General features: G+C 45.2%; 1 protein-coding gene across 1 annotated transcript; it reads right to left on the bottom strand.

The window, feature by feature from the left end:
• Positions 1-13: 13 nt before the first annotated feature.
• On the bottom strand, positions 14-17,001 carry akap12a (A kinase (PRKA) anchor protein 12a). The gene is made up of 5 exons (XM_061795851.1): positions 15,995-17,001; positions 14,032-14,116; positions 8,066-13,957; positions 997-8,016; positions 14-900 (listed from the first exon to the last, which is right to left on the bottom strand). Exons 1-4 carry the CDS (start codon positions 16,088-16,090, stop codon positions 1,001-1,003), a joined length of 13,089 nt encoding a protein of 4,362 aa, XP_061651835.1. The 5' UTR covers positions 16,091-17,001; the 3' UTR covers positions 14-900; positions 997-1,000.
• Positions 17,002-17,446: the final 445 nt, after the last annotated feature.

Below are 17,446 nucleotides of genomic sequence, written 5' to 3'. Positions count from 1 at the left end.
AACAAAAGTGTGTAGATAGTGTCGTGTATTTTTATAAGCGCTCGAAGAAACATTTTTACAGTGTAGCGGGATGCCTGCAGAGGTGTCGACTGCTTCAGCGATTTCTTTTTCAACTTTAAGCTTGAAAGAGGACAATTGCGTTCCTGAGCGCAAATCCTTATCCGTAAATCGCCCCTGCAGTTTACAGGACAATATGTCTTCGGGGTAAACAATGAATGGAGCCGTAAACGAAGGCTACGAAGGTTACGGCCGCCATTCGGTGCGTCACTTTGGGTTTCGGTGGATTCCGTGACAAGAGGGCCGCCTGAGGGGGGGGAAAAAGTGACACCAAGAGGACGTAGTTGTACAATTCAAATCTTGGCGGCTGGCCCCACCGCCGATTAGCTCCCGATTGGGAAGTCAGACCTCCCGCTCCACCCGTTGCCAACTACTAGCATGAACCAAAACACAGCGGACCACTGATATACATTGTGAAGAACTATACAAGTGTCTTAATACATCGTCATATTCTGTTTTGGGAATGTGGGAGGAAGCCAGAGCACACAAACGACACAAGGACCAAGATTCGAACCTCGTACCTCAGAACTGTGAGGCAGACATGCTAGATTAGGTTAGGGTCCCCCAATTTCCATCCACATTTCGTTTCATTTTGTGCCGCATCACATGAAAACCTGTGTTGGTATGACAAAGTCCTTGAAATCTTGACGAGACAAATTTGCGGATCCCAACCTGCGAATGAGCAGGTGTTCACTGAATATGCGATTATGTAGCAAATGTGATTAAATACCAAACAAAATGGCACCAAACAAGAATAGTATGATGAGTAATCCAAATGAGAGTGAAAATGACATGAGTTGACTGTATCCTCCCCCGCGATGACTTTCTGCATATCTAAGCAACCTTGAAAGTGGGAGAGGAAAAAAAAGAACACAGTATTGTCATTAGGAGGCTCGCACAAGCAACATTTTTTAAAGAAGGGAATGAATAGAAACCCACCTGCTCAGTCCCACTCGATGACTGCAACGCTTTCCGTTTTGGGATCGTCAAGTGCAACGGCAAAATGCTCATCTTCGTTGTTACTTTCGGCCTCGGGTTCAGGAATCGGCACCATTTCGGACTCCTCCTCGTGTGCTGTTTTTGTTTCTGGCTTGCAGTCATGTCGTGAGTTCTCATCTTGAGACGGCAACTGGTCTGTTTCCTCTTGAAATTCGAGGTCTTCCCTTGCGTCCACCCATATGTCCTGTTTGTCATCTGCTTCTTTGACAAGGGCCTCGGATTCTGGTTTTTGTACAGTTTGGAACGTGTCTGTTCCCCGGATGTTGGGTATTTCATTTGCCTTGGATGCAATTTTTTCTCCTGTTTCCACTGGTTGAAGTTTCTCTACTGCTAACACTGGTAGGATTTCCTCTGCTGCTTCTTGGAGTCCAGAATCCAAAAGGACCGGAGGGTCTGTGGACACTGTGATCTCCATTGAATCTAATTCTCTTGCCGGTTCTGAGGTCTCTTTAATCCGAACTGTCTGTTTTTGGCCGTCGGCAGGCTCTTTTGAGAATGGGCTGTTTTCCGTTTCTGGGGCCTGAACAGACGACTCGGTGCGCTCTGTCTCTTTCTGGGTCTCAGTGGATTCTTTTTGGGCTAGGGACTCTTGGATTTTTCTTGCCTGAACATGTTTCTGTAGTAGCTCTGTCTGTTTCTGAGTCTGGCTGGACTCTTTCTTGAGTTGAAAATGCTCCTCTGGTGGCTCAGTCCGTTTCTGGGTCTCAGTGGAGTCTTTATGGGGTAGATCATGGTCCTCCGGTAGCGCCATCTGTTTCTGACTTTCAGTGGATTCTTTTTGGGATATCGACTCCTCTGCTTTTGGTGCCTGATGACTCTCCTTGGTTTGCACTGCTTGTGTTTGGCTCTCAACTGGCTCTTTGGGGCATAAAGACTCTTCTGTTTCTTGTGGCTGAACACTTTGCCTACTAATACCAGTCTGTTTGTGGTGAACTAAATCTACAGAGTCCAGTTCCAGAATGCCAACCTCAGTGGCCACGGTCTCTTTATAGCTAACAACTGGTGGTAATTCCGAAAGGATTTCTTCTGCTACCAGAATCTGAAGACCTTCTTTTATTAGCGTCGCGTGTCGAACAACTGTATCCAGCATGGGTAGGTGCTCTTTTGTTTCAGGGGTAAGAACACTAACCTTAGTCAAATTGTCATCTTTATCTATTTGGGATATGTGTTTCTCTTTTTCTAGTGCCTGAACACTAACCTCACTTTGCTGTGTTGTTTTTAGGTCATCAAGTGGATCTAGTTGGGACAAAGGGCCTTGTGTAACAGTTTGGGATAGTGGTTCTTCTGCTGTTGGGGTCTGAGGACTCTCCTCGGTTGGCTCTGTGTTTAGAGCTGTTGGGGATAAGGGTTCTCGTGACTGTACTCCTTCCTCAGTCAGATCTTTCTCTTTTTGACTAGCAACTGCCTCTCTTTTGGGTAAAGGCTCTTCCACTACTGTGGTTTGAGGACCTTTCCGAGCTGGCTCTGTGTCCTCATGACTATCTGTTTGGGATGAGGGTTCTTCTTCTACTACTGGTGCCTGAACATCATCAGTTGGTGCCATTGGCTTCTCTGCCTCAAGGGCCCAATTTCCATCCTCCTTTTCCCACTCAGACTCTGACATTGATTCTACGGAAATATTTTGTGGTACTGTATTAGGTGATCTTGTCTGTCTTAGGTCCTCTGTCACTTCAGATTTTCCCAGGTCACCTATTGTTTCCTCTAAACTCTCCTGACATATGGGGACCTCTAAACTGCGTGTGTCAGCTTCTCGTTGTGATGCCTCTGCCAGATTCTCTCTCTTGTGAGCAAGCTCCTTGTCTGGTATTTCCATATTTCCATCATCTTTCGCAAGTTCAACTTCCTTTGCTTCTATTAAGACCACTTGTTCGAAGGTCTCAGGTTGGGTCTCCCTTACTTGTGGAACAACTGCATGACGGATCACCGTATAGTCCTCATGTATTACGTGCTCAACCCCCATAGATGCGGAAACATGTTCAACACTTGCGTTACACACGTCAATGACTCCTTTTTCTCTTATCTCGACTTGCAGCCTCTGATCCACGCTCCTCTCTGCCAATGTGATGTCCACTTGGACAACTTGTACTTGAATGCTGTGGTTGTCCTCTATCACTGTCGCTGGCACATGCATCATCATGACCTCATTGCCCATCTTTGCCATTTCTGCCACATCATCTGTCATCAGCAGTGCTTCATTCACAGCAGTTTCTGTGGATGTTGTGACCACAGAGCCCTGTAGTGGTTCCCGTATGGCAGACGGTGTCGCAATCAGATCAGGTGGAGAGGTTGAGACCTCTTTAAGATCACAGATGGTCACTTGACTCACCACTGCGTGCTCGGCTGTAGCAGTCGTCACCTCTACATCTGATCGATCACAGTTTTCTCCCTCAATTCTAGTTTTTATGTCACTTGGATCCACCTCAAGTTTGACTTGGTCTGCAAGATTGCCACAAAATTCTGGGATTTCTTCATAAATAACCTTTTCAAGGATCTGGGCGCACCTTGTTTCCCCTTGCTGTGAAGATACATCTGCTTCTGTGACTTGTGGTGTGCCATCTTCCTCCTCCATAACTTGTGGGAGGTCATCAGCAGTGTTCTCTGGTTCTGGATCCTCCTCCTTATCTAAAGCTTGATCCAGTTGAGACTTGGTTTTCTCCCCTTCGGAAGTGATTTCATTCTCTGTTTCTGGTTTTGGAATATCTTCTGCCAATGTTTCCTTTGGAAGTGTCCGAGTGATACTTTTTTCACTGATTCCCAGTCGAGATATAGCCACCTCCACTGTTTCTGCCGCAACTACAGTATCTTCTTCCAGCTCTCGAACTAGATCACTTGTACTTTGCAGTGCTTCTGTTTCAGGACTCGATTTCGTTATTTCATTCTGTGCATCTTCAGTGGTTTTCTCTGGCAAAATATCGTCCTCTGTCAAATCAGTTTGTTGCTTCTTGCCTTCGTTCCCTGGAGTGACTTCATGTAGTGGCTCCGCTTCCTCTTTGAGTTCGCCTGGAGGGATTACCTTGACCAGAATGCCTTCTGTTGTTTCTTCAGATTGATGTATTACTTCATTGCCTTCTTCTGATGCAAAGGCTTCGGATTTTACAGCTTTTATGTTTTCAGTTTCATTCACTGCTTCCTCGTCTTTATCCTGTGGTTCCACATTAATTTCACTTAGTCGCACGGCCTCCTCTTTAAGTGCAACTGAAACTGTTCTCTCCTTAGCAATGTCTTCTGTTATTGCTTCGTCCTCTTCTACTACAGCTTGTTCTGGATTTGGTTCAGTTTTGGCTACATCCACCACTTTCAGGCCACTCTCTGGTTGGACTGACGTTAAACACACAGTCTCCTCTTTGAGTTCTGTCATCTTTTCTTCTGCAACGATGGCTTGTTCTGTGTCAACCGATTGTGTCTGTGTTGATTGAGTAGGGTGTGTTCCTTCTATTTCTTTCACCAGTTCAATTTCAGATACATGTACTTCCACCTTATCATCTTTCGCTGACTCAATATTGGTTTGAAGCTGAGTCACAGTCTCCTCTTCACATTCTTCTTTCATGGTTCCCCGTGGATGGGTGCCTTCACCTATTTCTTTGTGTTGACATGATTTTTGGACTACTTCTTGATCAGGACTAAGTTCAGCTTTGGCCTTCTGGTCTTGGCTTAGTGGTTCATGGTCAGTTAGAGGCACGGGTCTATCTTTAAATTCAGCAATCATGGTTTCTTCTGTAATTATACCTTCTGATATTTCTTTAGGTTTAACTGACATGTCTTCTACTCTTGTGTCTTTTTCCTCTTTTATGTGTTCTATTTGGGAGTCGCTCACTGACTTCTGTTCTTTTTCTTCTGGCTCAACATTGGTTTGGAGCAGAGGCACATTCTCCTCTTTGACTTCTTCCATCGGAGGTTCTTCTTCATTAATATGTTCTTCGAGGTCAGCGTATTGGACGTCAACTGTAACTGATCCAAACTGTCTTTCCTGTGCTACTACTAATGCTTGTGGTTCCTGAACAAATTCAATTTCAGGTGCAGCCATTGTTTTGTCCTCAATTTCAGGCAGCAAGACTGTCTCCTCGTTCAGTTTTTCAACAAGTACTCCTGCTTTCTCTGATTCAAACTGTGTTGCTTGCACATCTTCTATTTCTTGAATAGGTTCTTCTGATTCATCCACTGGCTCCTTTGCTACAGCTTTGTTTTCTGGTTCAACACTGACTTCACGCAAGAGTTCTGTTGCCTCCTTGAGTTCACTCACGACCTCTGCGGAAAGGATTTTATCTTCAGCAAGTTGAACACTACATTCCTCCGAAGGCAACGCATCTGTTTGTGCTTCTGAGACGTCAACAGAATCCAAGCTGGCTTCAGATAAAATCTCTGTTGTTGGCTTTGGGTCCTCTTTAAATCCTCCTGGAAGGTTTTCTGAGGTTACTTTGACTTCCTTTTCCTCCAAATGTATTATGACTGCTGGGAGAAAGTCTTGTACTGCATCTGTTTCCTTTAGTTCAGTGCAAGCAACTGTTTCCTGTTCTGGTTCATCAATTATTGTTTCTGCTGTAACATTTTCTTGTAAATGTGTGATGTCTTCTTGTACATCTCTTAAACTTTGCAACTCATTCACAACAGGAATTTGATCCTCTACCTGAAGTTGTTCGACAGGTTCCAACAAAGATCTCTGACCTCCATCTCTCCTTTCAGCTTCTGCCATAGATACACACTCTTCACTGTCCACTTTGGAAGCTTCTGTTTCGCTTTGATTGCCCGCTAGATCTTCAAGATCATCTTCTGTGCCAACATCTTTACTTTCAGCCAGCATCTCTGAAGACTCTGCTTGGTTTATATCAGTGAGGCAGTCCACAAATTCATGGATCTCATCAATGCTGTCTAATTCTTTTAGGATTTGATCTGACTTTGACAGGTTAGCATCTTCATGTGTTTCATCCGCGGTCATGTTCTCTGTGTTGGGCTCCTTGGTATGAACTTGTGTGATTTCCTTGGTGACAAACTCCTGGGTTGGAATTGAAGGTTTAATTTCCTCAGAGTCAAGGTCCTGGGTTGGAATTGGAAGCGTAATTCCCTCTGCGTGAAGCTCTTCGGTAGTCATTGGAGGTATTTCCTCTCTGCCAAGCTCTACTTTTGGAATGGGAGGTGTGATTTCCTTGGTGTCAAGCTCCTTGGTTGGAATTAGAGGTGTGCTTTCCTCAAAGTTGAGCTCCTGAGTACAAATGGAAGGTCTTATTTCGTCAGTGTCTGACTTTCCACTCAGAATTTGTGGCACAATTTCCTCTGTGTCAAGTTCTTTGCTAGGAATTGGAGGTGTAATTTCCTCGGTGTCTGACTTTTCACTAGAAATTGGCGAGACAATTTTCTCTCTGCCAAGCTCTTCGGTCAGAATGGGAGGTGTGATTTCCTTGGTGTCAAGCTCCTTGGTTGGAATAAGAGGAGTGCTTTTCTCAAAGTTGAGCTCTTTGGTAGGAATGGAAGGTGTTATTTCCTCGGTGTCTGCCTTTTCACTAGAAATTGGTGGCACAGTTTCCTCTGTGTCAAGCTCTTTGGTAGGAATGGGAGGTGTTATTTCCTCGGTGTCTGACTTTTCAGTAGGAATCGGTGGCACAGTTTCCTCTGTGTCAAGCTCTTTGGTAGGAACGGGAGGTGTTATTTCCTCGGTCTCTGACTTTTCACTAGGAATCGGTGGCACAATTTCCTCTGTGTCAAGCTCTTTGGTAGGAAGGGGAGGTGTTATTTCCTCGGTCTCTGACTTTTCACTAGGAATCGGTGGCACAATTTCCTCTGTGTCAAGCTCTTTGGTAGGAACGGGAGGTGTTATTTCCTCGGTCTCTGACTTTTCACTAGGAATCGGTGGCACAATTTCCTCTGTGTCAAGCTCTTTGGTAGGAACGGGAGGTGTTATTTCCTCGGTCTCTGACTTTTCACTAGGAATCGGTGGCACAATTTCCTCTGTGTCAAGCTCTTTGGTAGGAACGGGAGGTGTTATTTCCTCGGTCTCTGACTTTTCACTAGGAATCGGTGGCACAATTTCCTCTGTGTCAAGCTCTTTGGTAGGAACGGGAGGTGTTATTTCCTCGGTCTCTGACTTTTCACTAGGAATCGGTGGCACAATTTCCTCTGTGTCAAGCTCTTTGGTAGGAACGGGAGGTGTTATTTCCTCGGTCTCTGACTTTTCACTAGGAATCGGTGGCACAATTTCCTCTGTGTCAAGCTCTTTGGTAGGAACGGGAGGTGTTATTTCCTCGGTCTCTGACTTTTCACTAGGAATCGGTGGCACAATTTCCTCTGTGTCAAGCTCTTTGGTAGGAACGGGAGGTGTTATTTCCTCGGTCTCTGACTTTTCACTAGGAATCGGTGGCACAATTTCCTCTGTGTCAAGCTCTTTGGTAGGAACGGGAGGTGTTATTTCCTCGGTCTCTGACTTTTCACTTGGAATCGGTGGCACAATTTCCTCTGTGTCAAGCTCTTTGGTAGGAAGGGGAGGTGTTATTTCCTCGGTCTCTGACTTTTCACTAGGAATCGGTGGCACAATTTCCTCTGTGTCAAGCTCTTTGGTAGGAACGGGAGGTGTTATTTCCTCGGTCTCTGACTTTTCACTAGGAATCGGTGGCACAATTTCCTCTGTGTCAAGCTCTTTGGTAGGAACGGGAGGTGTTATTTCCTCGGTCTCTGACTTTTCACTAGGAATCGGTGGCACAATTTCCTCTGTGTCAAGCTCTTTGGTAGGAACGGGAGGTGTTATTTCCTCGGTCTCTGACTTTTCACTAGGAATCGGTGGCACAATTTCCTCTGTGTCAAGCTCTTTGGTAGGAACGGGAGGTGTTATTTCCTCGGTCTCTGACTTTTCACTAGGAATCGGTGGCACAGTTTCCTCTGTGTCAAGCTCTTTGGTAGGAACGGGAGGTGTTATTTCCTCGGTCTCTGACTTTTCACTAGGAATCGGTGGCACAGTTTCCTCTGTGTCAAGCTCTTTGGTAGGAACGGGAGGTGTTATTTCCTCAGGTCTCTGACTTTTCACTTGGAATCGGTGGCACAATTTCCTCTGTGTCAAGCTCTTTGGTAGGAACGGGAGGTGTTATTTCCTCGGTCTCTGACTTTTCACTAGGAATCGGTGGCACAATTTCCTCTGTGTCAAGCTCTTTGGTAGGAACGGGAGGTGTTATTTCCTCAGTCTCGGACTTTTCACTAGGAATCGGTGGGACAATTTCCTCTGTGTCAAGCTCTTTGGTAGGAACGCGAGGTGTTATTTCCTCGGTCTCTGACTTTTCACTAGGAATCTGTGGCACAATTTCCTCTGTGTCAAGCTCTTTGGTAGGAACGGGAGGTGTTATTTCCTCGGTCTCTGACTTTTCACTAGGAATCGGTGGCACAATTTCCTCTGTCTCAAGCTCTTTGGTAGGAATGGGAGGTGTTATTTCCTCGGTGTCTGACTTTTCAGTAGGAATCGGTGGCACAGTTTCCTCTGTGTCAAGCTCTTTGGTAGGAACGGGAGGTGTTATTTCCTCAGTCTCTGACTTTTCACTTGGAATCGGTGGCACAATTTCCTCTGTGTCAAGCTCTTTGGTAGGAAGGGGAGGTGTTATTTCCTCGGTCTCTGACTTTTCACTAGGAATCGGTGGCACAATTTCCTCTGTGTCAAGCTCTTTGGTAGGAACGGGAGGTGTTATTTCCTTAGTCTCGGACTTTTCACTAGGAATCGGTGGCACAATTTCCTCTGTGTCAAGCTCTTTGGTAGGAACGCGAGGTGTTATTTCCTCGGTCTCTGACTTTTCACTAGGAATCGGTGGCACGATTTCCTCTGTGTCAAGCTCTTTGGTAGGAACGGGAGGTGTTATTTCCTCGGTCTCTGACTTTTCACTAGGAATCTGTGGCACAATTTCCTCTGTGTCAAGCTCTTTGGTAGGAACGGGAGGTGTTATTTCCTCGGTCTCTGACTTTTCACTAGGAATCGGTGGCACAATTTCCTCTGTGTCAAGCTCTTTGGTAGGAACGGGAGGTGCAATTTCCTCGCTGTCTGACTTTTCACTAGGAATCGGTGGCACAATTTCCTCTGTCTCAAGCTCTTTGGTAGGAATGGGAGGTGTTATTTCCTCGGTCTCTGACTTTTCACTAGGAATCTGTGGCACAATTTCCTCTGTGTCAAGCTCTTTGGTAGGAACGGGAGGTGTTATTTCCTCGGTCTCTGACTTTTCACTAGGAATCGGTGGCACAATTTCCTCTGTCTCAAGCTCTTTGGTAGGAATGGGAGGTGTTATTTCCTCGGTGTCTGACTTTTCAGTAGGAATCGGTGGCACAGTTTCCTCTGTGTCAAGCTCTTTGGTAGGAACGGGAGGTGTTATTTCCTCAGTCTCTGACTTTTCACTTGGAATCGGTGGCACAATTTCCTCTGTGTCAAGCTCTTTGGTAGGAAGGGGAGGTGTTATTTCCTCGGTCTCTGACTTTTCACTAGGAATCGGTGGCACGATTTCCTCTGTGTCAAGCTCTTTGGTAGGAACGGGAGGTGTTATTTCCTCGGTCTCTGACTTTTCACTAGGAATCAGTGGCACGATTTCCTCTGTGTCAAGCTCTTTGGTAGGAACGGGAGGTGTTATTTCCTCGGTCTCTGACTTTTCACTAGGAATCTGTGGCACAATTTCCTCTGTGTCAAGCTCTTTGGTAGGAACGGGAGGTGTTATTTCCTCGGTCTCTGACTTTTCACTAGGAATCGGTGGCACAATTTCCTCTGTGTCAAGCTCTTTGGTAGGAACGGGAGGTGTTATTTCCTCGGTCTCTGACTTTTCACTAGGAATCGGTGGCACAATTTCCTCTGTGTCAAGATCTTTGGTAGGAATGGGAGGTGTAATTTCCTCTGTGTGATGTTCCTTGGTAGGAATGGGAGTTGAGAATTCCTTGACGTCGAGCTCCTCTGTGGGAATTGGTGGTCTAATTTTTTTGTCATGTTCCTCATTAAGCGTAAGTGGTCTGTTTACCTGCGTGTGGAGCTCCTCGGTAGAAATTGGAATTGTCATTTTGTTAGTGTCGAGTTCCTGGGTAGGAATAGGAGGCACGATTTCCTGGGTGTTGAGCTCCTCGGTAAGAATGGGAGGAGTGATTTCTTTGGTGTCAACCTCTTCTTTTTGAATTGTGGTTCTAATTTCCTCTCTAATAATTGAAGATATAATTTCCTTGATGTCAAGCTCCTCTGTAGGAATAAAAGGTGTCATTTCCACAGTGTTATGCTCCTCGGTAAGAGTAGGAGGTGTGATTTCTTCAGTGTCCAGTTCCTTGATAGGAATAAGAGTTGTGATCTCCTTGGCATGGAGCTCCTCAGTAGGAAGTGTAATTTCTTGGGTGTCAAGCTCTTCAGTAAGACTGGGAAGTGCAATTTTCTTGGTGTCGAGATCCTTGGTAGGACTTGGAGTTGTGATGAGCTCTTTGGTATAAATTAGAGTTACAACTTCCTTGGTGTCGTACCCCTTCGTTGTAACCTGAGGTGCAATTTTCTTTGTGTCATGCCCCTCGGTAGAAGTAGGTTTGAGTTCCTCGGTATCAAGCTTCTCTGAAGGAATGGGTGTTGTGATTTCCTTGGTGTTAAACTCCTCTGTTGGAATCTGAGATGTAATTTCCTCTGTGTCAAGTTTCTCTGGAGGAATGGTAGTTGTGATTTCCTGGGTGTCAAGCTCCTTGGTATGAATGAGGGTTGTGATTTCTTTGGTGTCAATCTCGTTTGGAATGAGAGTTGTAATTTTTATGGTTTCAAGCTCGTCCGTCAGAATCTGAGGTTTAATTTCCTCTGTGTCATGCTCCTCGGTACAAGTAGGAGGTTTTATTTCCTCAGTGTCAACCTTCCCAGTAGGAGTAGGAGATGTAATCTCCTGGATGTCAGGCTCCTTGGTTGGAATCACAGTTGTGATTACCTCTGTGTCAAGTTTCTCGGGAGGAATGAGGATTTCCTGGGTGTCGAGCTTCTTGGTAGGAATGAGAAGTGTCATTTCCATGGTGTCGAGCTCCACCGTTGGAATATAAGGCGTAATTTCCTCTGTGTCACACTCCTCGGTAAAAATAGGTTTGATTTCCTCTGTGTCGAGTTTCTCAGGAGGAATGGGAGTCATGATTTCCTGGGTGTCAAGCTTCTCAGTAGGAGTAGGAGGTGCAATTTCCCGGGTGTCTAGCTCCTTGGTAGGAATGACAGTTGTGATTTCCTCAGTGTCATGTTTCTCGGGAGGAATGGGAGTTGTGATTTCTTGTGTGTCGAGCTTCTCGGGAGGAGTAGGTGGTGTAATTTCCTGGGTGTCAAGCTCCTTGTTAGGAATGAGGGTTGTGATTTCTTTGGTGTCAATCTCCTCATCAGGAAAGGGAGCTGTAATTTCCATTGTTTCAAGCTCGTCCGTCAGAATATGAGGTTTAATTTCGTCTGTGTCGTGCTCCTCTGTACAAGTAGGAGGTTTTATTTCCTCAGTGTCAAGTTTCTCGGGAGGAATGGCAATTGTGATTTCCTGGGTGTTGAGCTCCTCGATAGAAGTTGGTTTGATTTCCTCTGGGTCAAGCTTCTCAGTAGGAAGGGGAGTTGCGATTTTCTGCGCCTCCAGCTCCTCTGTTGGAATCTGAGGTGTGATTTCTTTGGTATCGAGGTCCTCCAGTGGAATCTGAGGTGTGATTTCCGCTGTATCGAACTCCTCCGTAGCAATGGGAGTTGTGATTTCCTTGGTGTCGAGCTCCTCTGTAGAAATTGCACCTGTAGTTCCCTGGGTGTCAAGCTCCTTTGTAGGAATTGGAGGTGTAATTTCGGTGGTCTGTGTTTTATCTGTTGCTGCTTCCATTTCATTTACAACCACATCCATCCTGGTTGTGGTTACATCCCATTTTTGGGCTTCACGTAGTTGTGAATCCTCTCCAAATGTTTGAAGTGTGTCACTTGAGGCAGAACAAACCATCTTATTTAAACAAAGCGAATCTGCCTCTGACTTAGTGGAGATGCTCTCAACAACCTGCTGTAGAAACTCTTCTGTTTCCTTTACTTGGCATTCTGTCAGAACCGCTGTGGTCGAGCCCGATGTAGGTTCTGACAGCTGGGAGAGCGCAGAGATCATCTTGCTATCGTCGCCGAGGCTAACATACGCAGACTCCGGTGCAGTAACGGCCTTTGATGTAATCTCGATCGGATCGTTTGCTGTGGTGCTCTCTGTAAGATCACCTTCCTCCGGAATATCACTCAGTGGTTTTCCGATGAACTCTGTGCGGTCTGCCAGGTCTTCATATGTGGCCTCATTTTCTAAGGCATCAACATCGTGTTGGGTTTCTTGGGTCGCTAGATTGTCCAAAGGTTGAGCTGCTTCTGTCACCTCAGGGAGGAAGTCTTGGTTGAGTTGAAAATCAGGTTTTACGGATGTTTCAGTCTCCTCTTTTGGTTCTTTCTCAACAGTGTCATAATTGGACAAGGGAACAACCGCTGGCCAGTTAAGGTCACCTGGCGTGAGCTCCTGATCCACCTCATACGAAGGTGCTTCTTGGTCTTTTTGTGAGACAGACTTTCTCTTCTTCAATGTCGGGAAAATCTTAGCCGAAAATGAGATGTTTTCTTGCATGTCGTCAGTTTCAGGACTGTGTTGCCTTTCTTCCTCAGGCTTGGCTCTCCTTTTTGGGCTCATAAGTCTTTTGAAGGCATTCCAAGCTGACCCTACGTCGCCCTCAGCTGGACTTCCGGCTCCTTTGGTAGAAGAAGCTAAAACCTCACCATTGTTGTCAAAATGTTGTGCTGCTTGCACAACATTTACATTATCACTTGGTGTTTCGTCGACAGGGTCCGACGCTGTGTGACTTCCACATAAAATAGCGTCCCAGGAAATGGCCGAATCTTTCCGCTTTTTGCCCTCGTCAACGCTGCACTCTATGTCATATCCTTCGCTGAGCTCCGATTTGTCTTTGGCCATCAGGGTTTGCATGACGTCGTTGCTCAAGGCGGACCTGTTCACTCGCTTTTTGGGAGATAAGAGTTTCTTAAAAGTGGCCCATGGACTTTCCTCCTCTTCTACAGTTTTTTCTGCAGGACTTTGGTTTTTATTGTTCTCTGCCATGTCCGTCGGTGACAAAAGATGGTCCGAGTCACTGGATGTTTTATATTCTTCACCCTCGGACGGTTTTGTGTCTTTTTGCCTTTTCAGCTTCATCAGACTCGAGGCCAACAGAAGCATCTTCTGAGGACTCGACGGAACATCTCCGATGTCTTTGGGGGTTTCAGGCTCGCTTACTATGTTTGTTGATGGATTTTCTTCCTGGTCTCCATCAACTACTGTTTCTACAGTATTATCTGTGTCCTCCGGTTGGTGGTAGGTAATTTCTTTTGCAGTTGCTCCGATTTCCTGTACAACCAGCTCTCTCGTCATGATCTCATCTTCCAAAGACGCGCTCTTTTTCCGCAATCCCGCGAAGATTCCCGTGGTGAAAAACTTTTTAATAGGTGACATAGTCACATCCTCTTTGGCGCCAGACAGAGACGAAGGTTCCCGTTCCGACGGCATGTCGATGTGTGTCCATTCGTCGTCAGGGCTGTCTGCCTCGTTTTGGAAATCTTCTAGGACTTTTGTTTCCCCCCTGGTCGGACATGTTGAATTGTCATTTTGACTCTCATGTGCTATGTCCACTTGGGTTCTGTCGTCTTGGATTTGGTAAGCAGGGTTCTTGACCTCAGTGGATTCGGGGCCGCCTTCTCCGATCTCACCGTGGTCTCGAGAGCCTCGTTTCAATGTGAACTTCAAGCCAACCTTGCTGAAGAACGTCTTAAAGCTCTCATTGATGTCATTGTGTTTGGCTTTCACTTCAGTCATGTCTAAGGATATTTCTTCTTCGGTTTCTTTGATTGACTCCTCGTTCACTACGACATTTTCTAGCAGTGTCTCTACTTCTCTAGGCGGCTTTTCTGAAAACTCGTCATCTTAAGAAAGGATAGCAGGGAAGAAAGTCTCATTAAACCACATCGGTTATGTGTTTAGGTGGATTATTGCCTACCTTCATCATTTATGTCATCTTCAAAGATACTATTGACTTCCACCAACGGGGCATCTGATTTTCCAGCAACGTCGTTTTTGCGAAGCTGCGAATGAATCACAAAACCCCAAAAGACTTCAGTGAGCTCTCATTTTTCACACTAATGAGGACTTTCAAAGTGAATTCCCCTTTTTTGTACACAAATTTAAGAAGCCAGAAGAATCAAGCATAACAAACACTAAAATTCATTTTCTGTTAAGGAATGCAAGTAAATAAATATCATTTGACATCTCCCTCAAGATGCAATCATGTGCTTTGCTATTACTATTTTTGATTTTTTTTTTTTTTTGGGGGGGGGGGGGCAATAAAACATTATTGGCTAACTAGGTTAAAGAGCTTATTACATACTGATGTACCAACCATTACAGAAACAGTTATTTTTTTTTTTTTAATGACTTTGGTATTTACTAATACTCTTTCATACCACTGAGAATTAAATGTCCTGTTGTCTCCTGTGATCCTGTTACACACTAATAATCGATAAGTGCATCTGTCCCTTGGCAGTCAGCTCTTTACTTACACTTTACAACACAGCCAAAGTTTGTATGAAGTGGCGACAAAGTCAACACAACTTAAAACATCAAAGTGACAAAATCCATTTTAATCACAACCCTCCCACCCAATTTCTTCAGCTGGGAACAAAAAAAAAACACAGTGGGACATCTCCCGTTTCCTGTCAGCTTGCAATTATCGAACCCTTTGCCCAACAATGCAAATACAAACGTGAATATGGCGCCTGTACAGCATGTATGCTCACGTTGTCTACAGTTATAGCGTTACTATCGTAAGAGATGCAGCCATTGGACATGTTGACAAAGCCGCGTTTAAAGGAAGGCTGCAGACTTGTGAAAAGTAGTACAAATCTTGACTCAAAACATGTTGTGTTGTTGTTATTAATGTTGCTACTTAAGCAACTGGAAACTTGATTGGCAGTACGTTGCCGGTCGAGGCATTACTGTAAAATGAACTAGGCATGCATACAACGATACGGTGCATTGCGATATCCATATTTCACGCTGACGTATACGTCTTTGGGCAAGGCCCGCGATACGGTACGTCACGATATCTATATTTCGTGCAGGTGTGCCGATACTGCATCAAAACACACAACGATATGGTACATAATATTGATATTTCGCACCGCGCATATTCAGAGTTGGTATCGATCTCGTACAAGGCCAGTCTTACTGACAACGATACTTTTTAAGAATTCGGTAAATGCATCATGAAATTGCTCAATCTGAGGGATTTTCATTGGCTGTTAATTGTTTTTTTCCCCTTTAGGATTACCAATTAGTGAAAACCCAGGACAGAATTTGAGCAAAATTTATAGGTAAACAGAAAACTGTTAACATTTCATATTTGGCCAAAATTATCACAAGAAAAATAACATATTTAATGTAACATTTATAGGACAACCATACAAAGACATTTGTAAACATTTTCTGGATTATTTATTTCTTTTTTTTCTTTCTGAAATGAATATCAAATTATCCATCCATCCATATCGCGAACCGCTCATCCTCGCACGGGTTTGCGGGCGTCCTGGCGCCCATCTCAGCTGACCCCGAACTGGTCGCCAGCCAATCGCAGGGCACGTAGAGACAAACAACCATTGGCACTCACATTCACACCTACGGGCAATTTAGAGTCTTCAATCCACCTCGCACGCAAGTTTTCGGGAGGAAACCGGAGTGCCCGGAGAAAAGCCACGCAGGCACGGGGGCGAACATGCAAACTCCACACATGCGGGGCCGGGATTTGAACCCCGCTCATCACAACTGTGAGGCAGACGTCGCCCACTGTCCCGCCTGTACAAAATTATCACAATTTTTAATGATCACTTCATTGCACTTTTGTCATGTCTGAAAAAAAGAAAATATGGATCTGCCCATATGCTCTTTTAAAACACGTGACAGGGTACCTTGTCATCAGCACAGGGTTGCACATCCTCCGCTCGGCACTCTGCAGCATCCTGGCCTGGCTCGTCTTCTTCACGCCCTGACTGCGCGCCCCCCATTTCCCCACAAAACGACAAAGTGGTGCTGCCAATTATCCGCTCGGGGATGGGGGGGGGAGGGGTGGAGAAAAATTCCCAAAGGCGAGCGGAGTCACAGTGGCAAATGGTGCAAGCTGGATGTGCAGGAGTCTTTTTGGACGCAGTAGGGGGGAGGGATTGAGGAGGAAGAGGAGGACGAGCGGCGTGGGGTCACATGAAGAAGCCGTAAGCCGTCACGCTCCTCTTTGCTGCCGAAACACTCCTGGCCTGGGAAAATGCCAGAGGAAACGCACAATTAGCGCCACGCCGCCAATGTGAACGTGGACTCGATTTGGATTGGAGCGGCCCAAAACAGCCGCACGGATTTTGCTCATATTTCACATGTTGGATTAGAAACGGATGCTGATGAGTTGCTCAGCTGCGCGTTGGCTCGTTAATTGCGCTCACGAAAAACTTTAAGGACGTCTAAAAATAACTGCGATAATGCGGTTGCCTAAGTGCGCACACCCTCCTATGAGTGAGGATGCGGCTGTGTTCACAATGAACGTTTCCTCTGATTAACCCCAAATAAAAGGTCAGCTGGCGTATTATTAAGAGTGAAAGGTGAAGTCAAACATTGTGAATACAGTAAAAGTCGCTTTTTTAAATGTTGTTATATTCCAAAAATCCCTCCCCCAAATATTTCAGTCCCATCTTGGAATCAAGCTGTAACGGAGAAAAGTGAAAACTAAAACTGTTCCAAATGTGCTTCATCGTGTTGATTTGCAAAAACAACAACAACGGCGGCGCTTCGAATCCGCTTTTCACGCCACCGACACGAGACTCTTTTTCATGTTCGATCGGTCGGCCACGGTCCGGCGGGGACATGTGACGTCTTCATTTTGATAAATGCTCATGTAAAAAAAAAAAAATGGAATGTCAATAATTCCTGGGCCTTCATAAATTGATTGAATCTGAAAGCGCAATACTGTATTTTTCAGTTCCAAATACCCGCGTTTTGGGACTTAAAATGCAACGACTGCCATCCGTTATTACGCACGCGTGTCGATCACAAACTGAAGCCAAATTTTCCTCAAGAAATTCGAGGTTGTTTTGCAAAACGATTTAAAACAACAACAAAAAAGTCATTCAACCTGAAGATTTTCCTAATGTACTTGTTTTGTATTAAAACTAAAGGGAAACATTATTTTTTTTTAGATTACGTATTGTATGATTTTAGTGGTCCTGCTTGTTTCACATAGAATTAGGCTGTATGTTGGCTGTACTAGTACTACTCCAACTACTACTACTAGTGTACAGTACCATAATATGTACCCCCCCCCCCCCCCCCATCTGCGGTCCTTCTTGAGGTTTCTTCTTCTTTTCTCCCCAAATGCG

This window comes from Phyllopteryx taeniolatus, chromosome 13 (assembly GCF_024500385.1).
Source record: "Phyllopteryx taeniolatus isolate TA_2022b chromosome 13, UOR_Ptae_1.2, whole genome shotgun sequence".
In the NCBI taxonomy this organism is placed as follows: Eukaryota; Metazoa; Chordata; class Actinopteri; order Syngnathiformes; family Syngnathidae; genus Phyllopteryx; species Phyllopteryx taeniolatus.
This window is presented reverse-complemented; position numbering and strand designations above follow the sequence as displayed.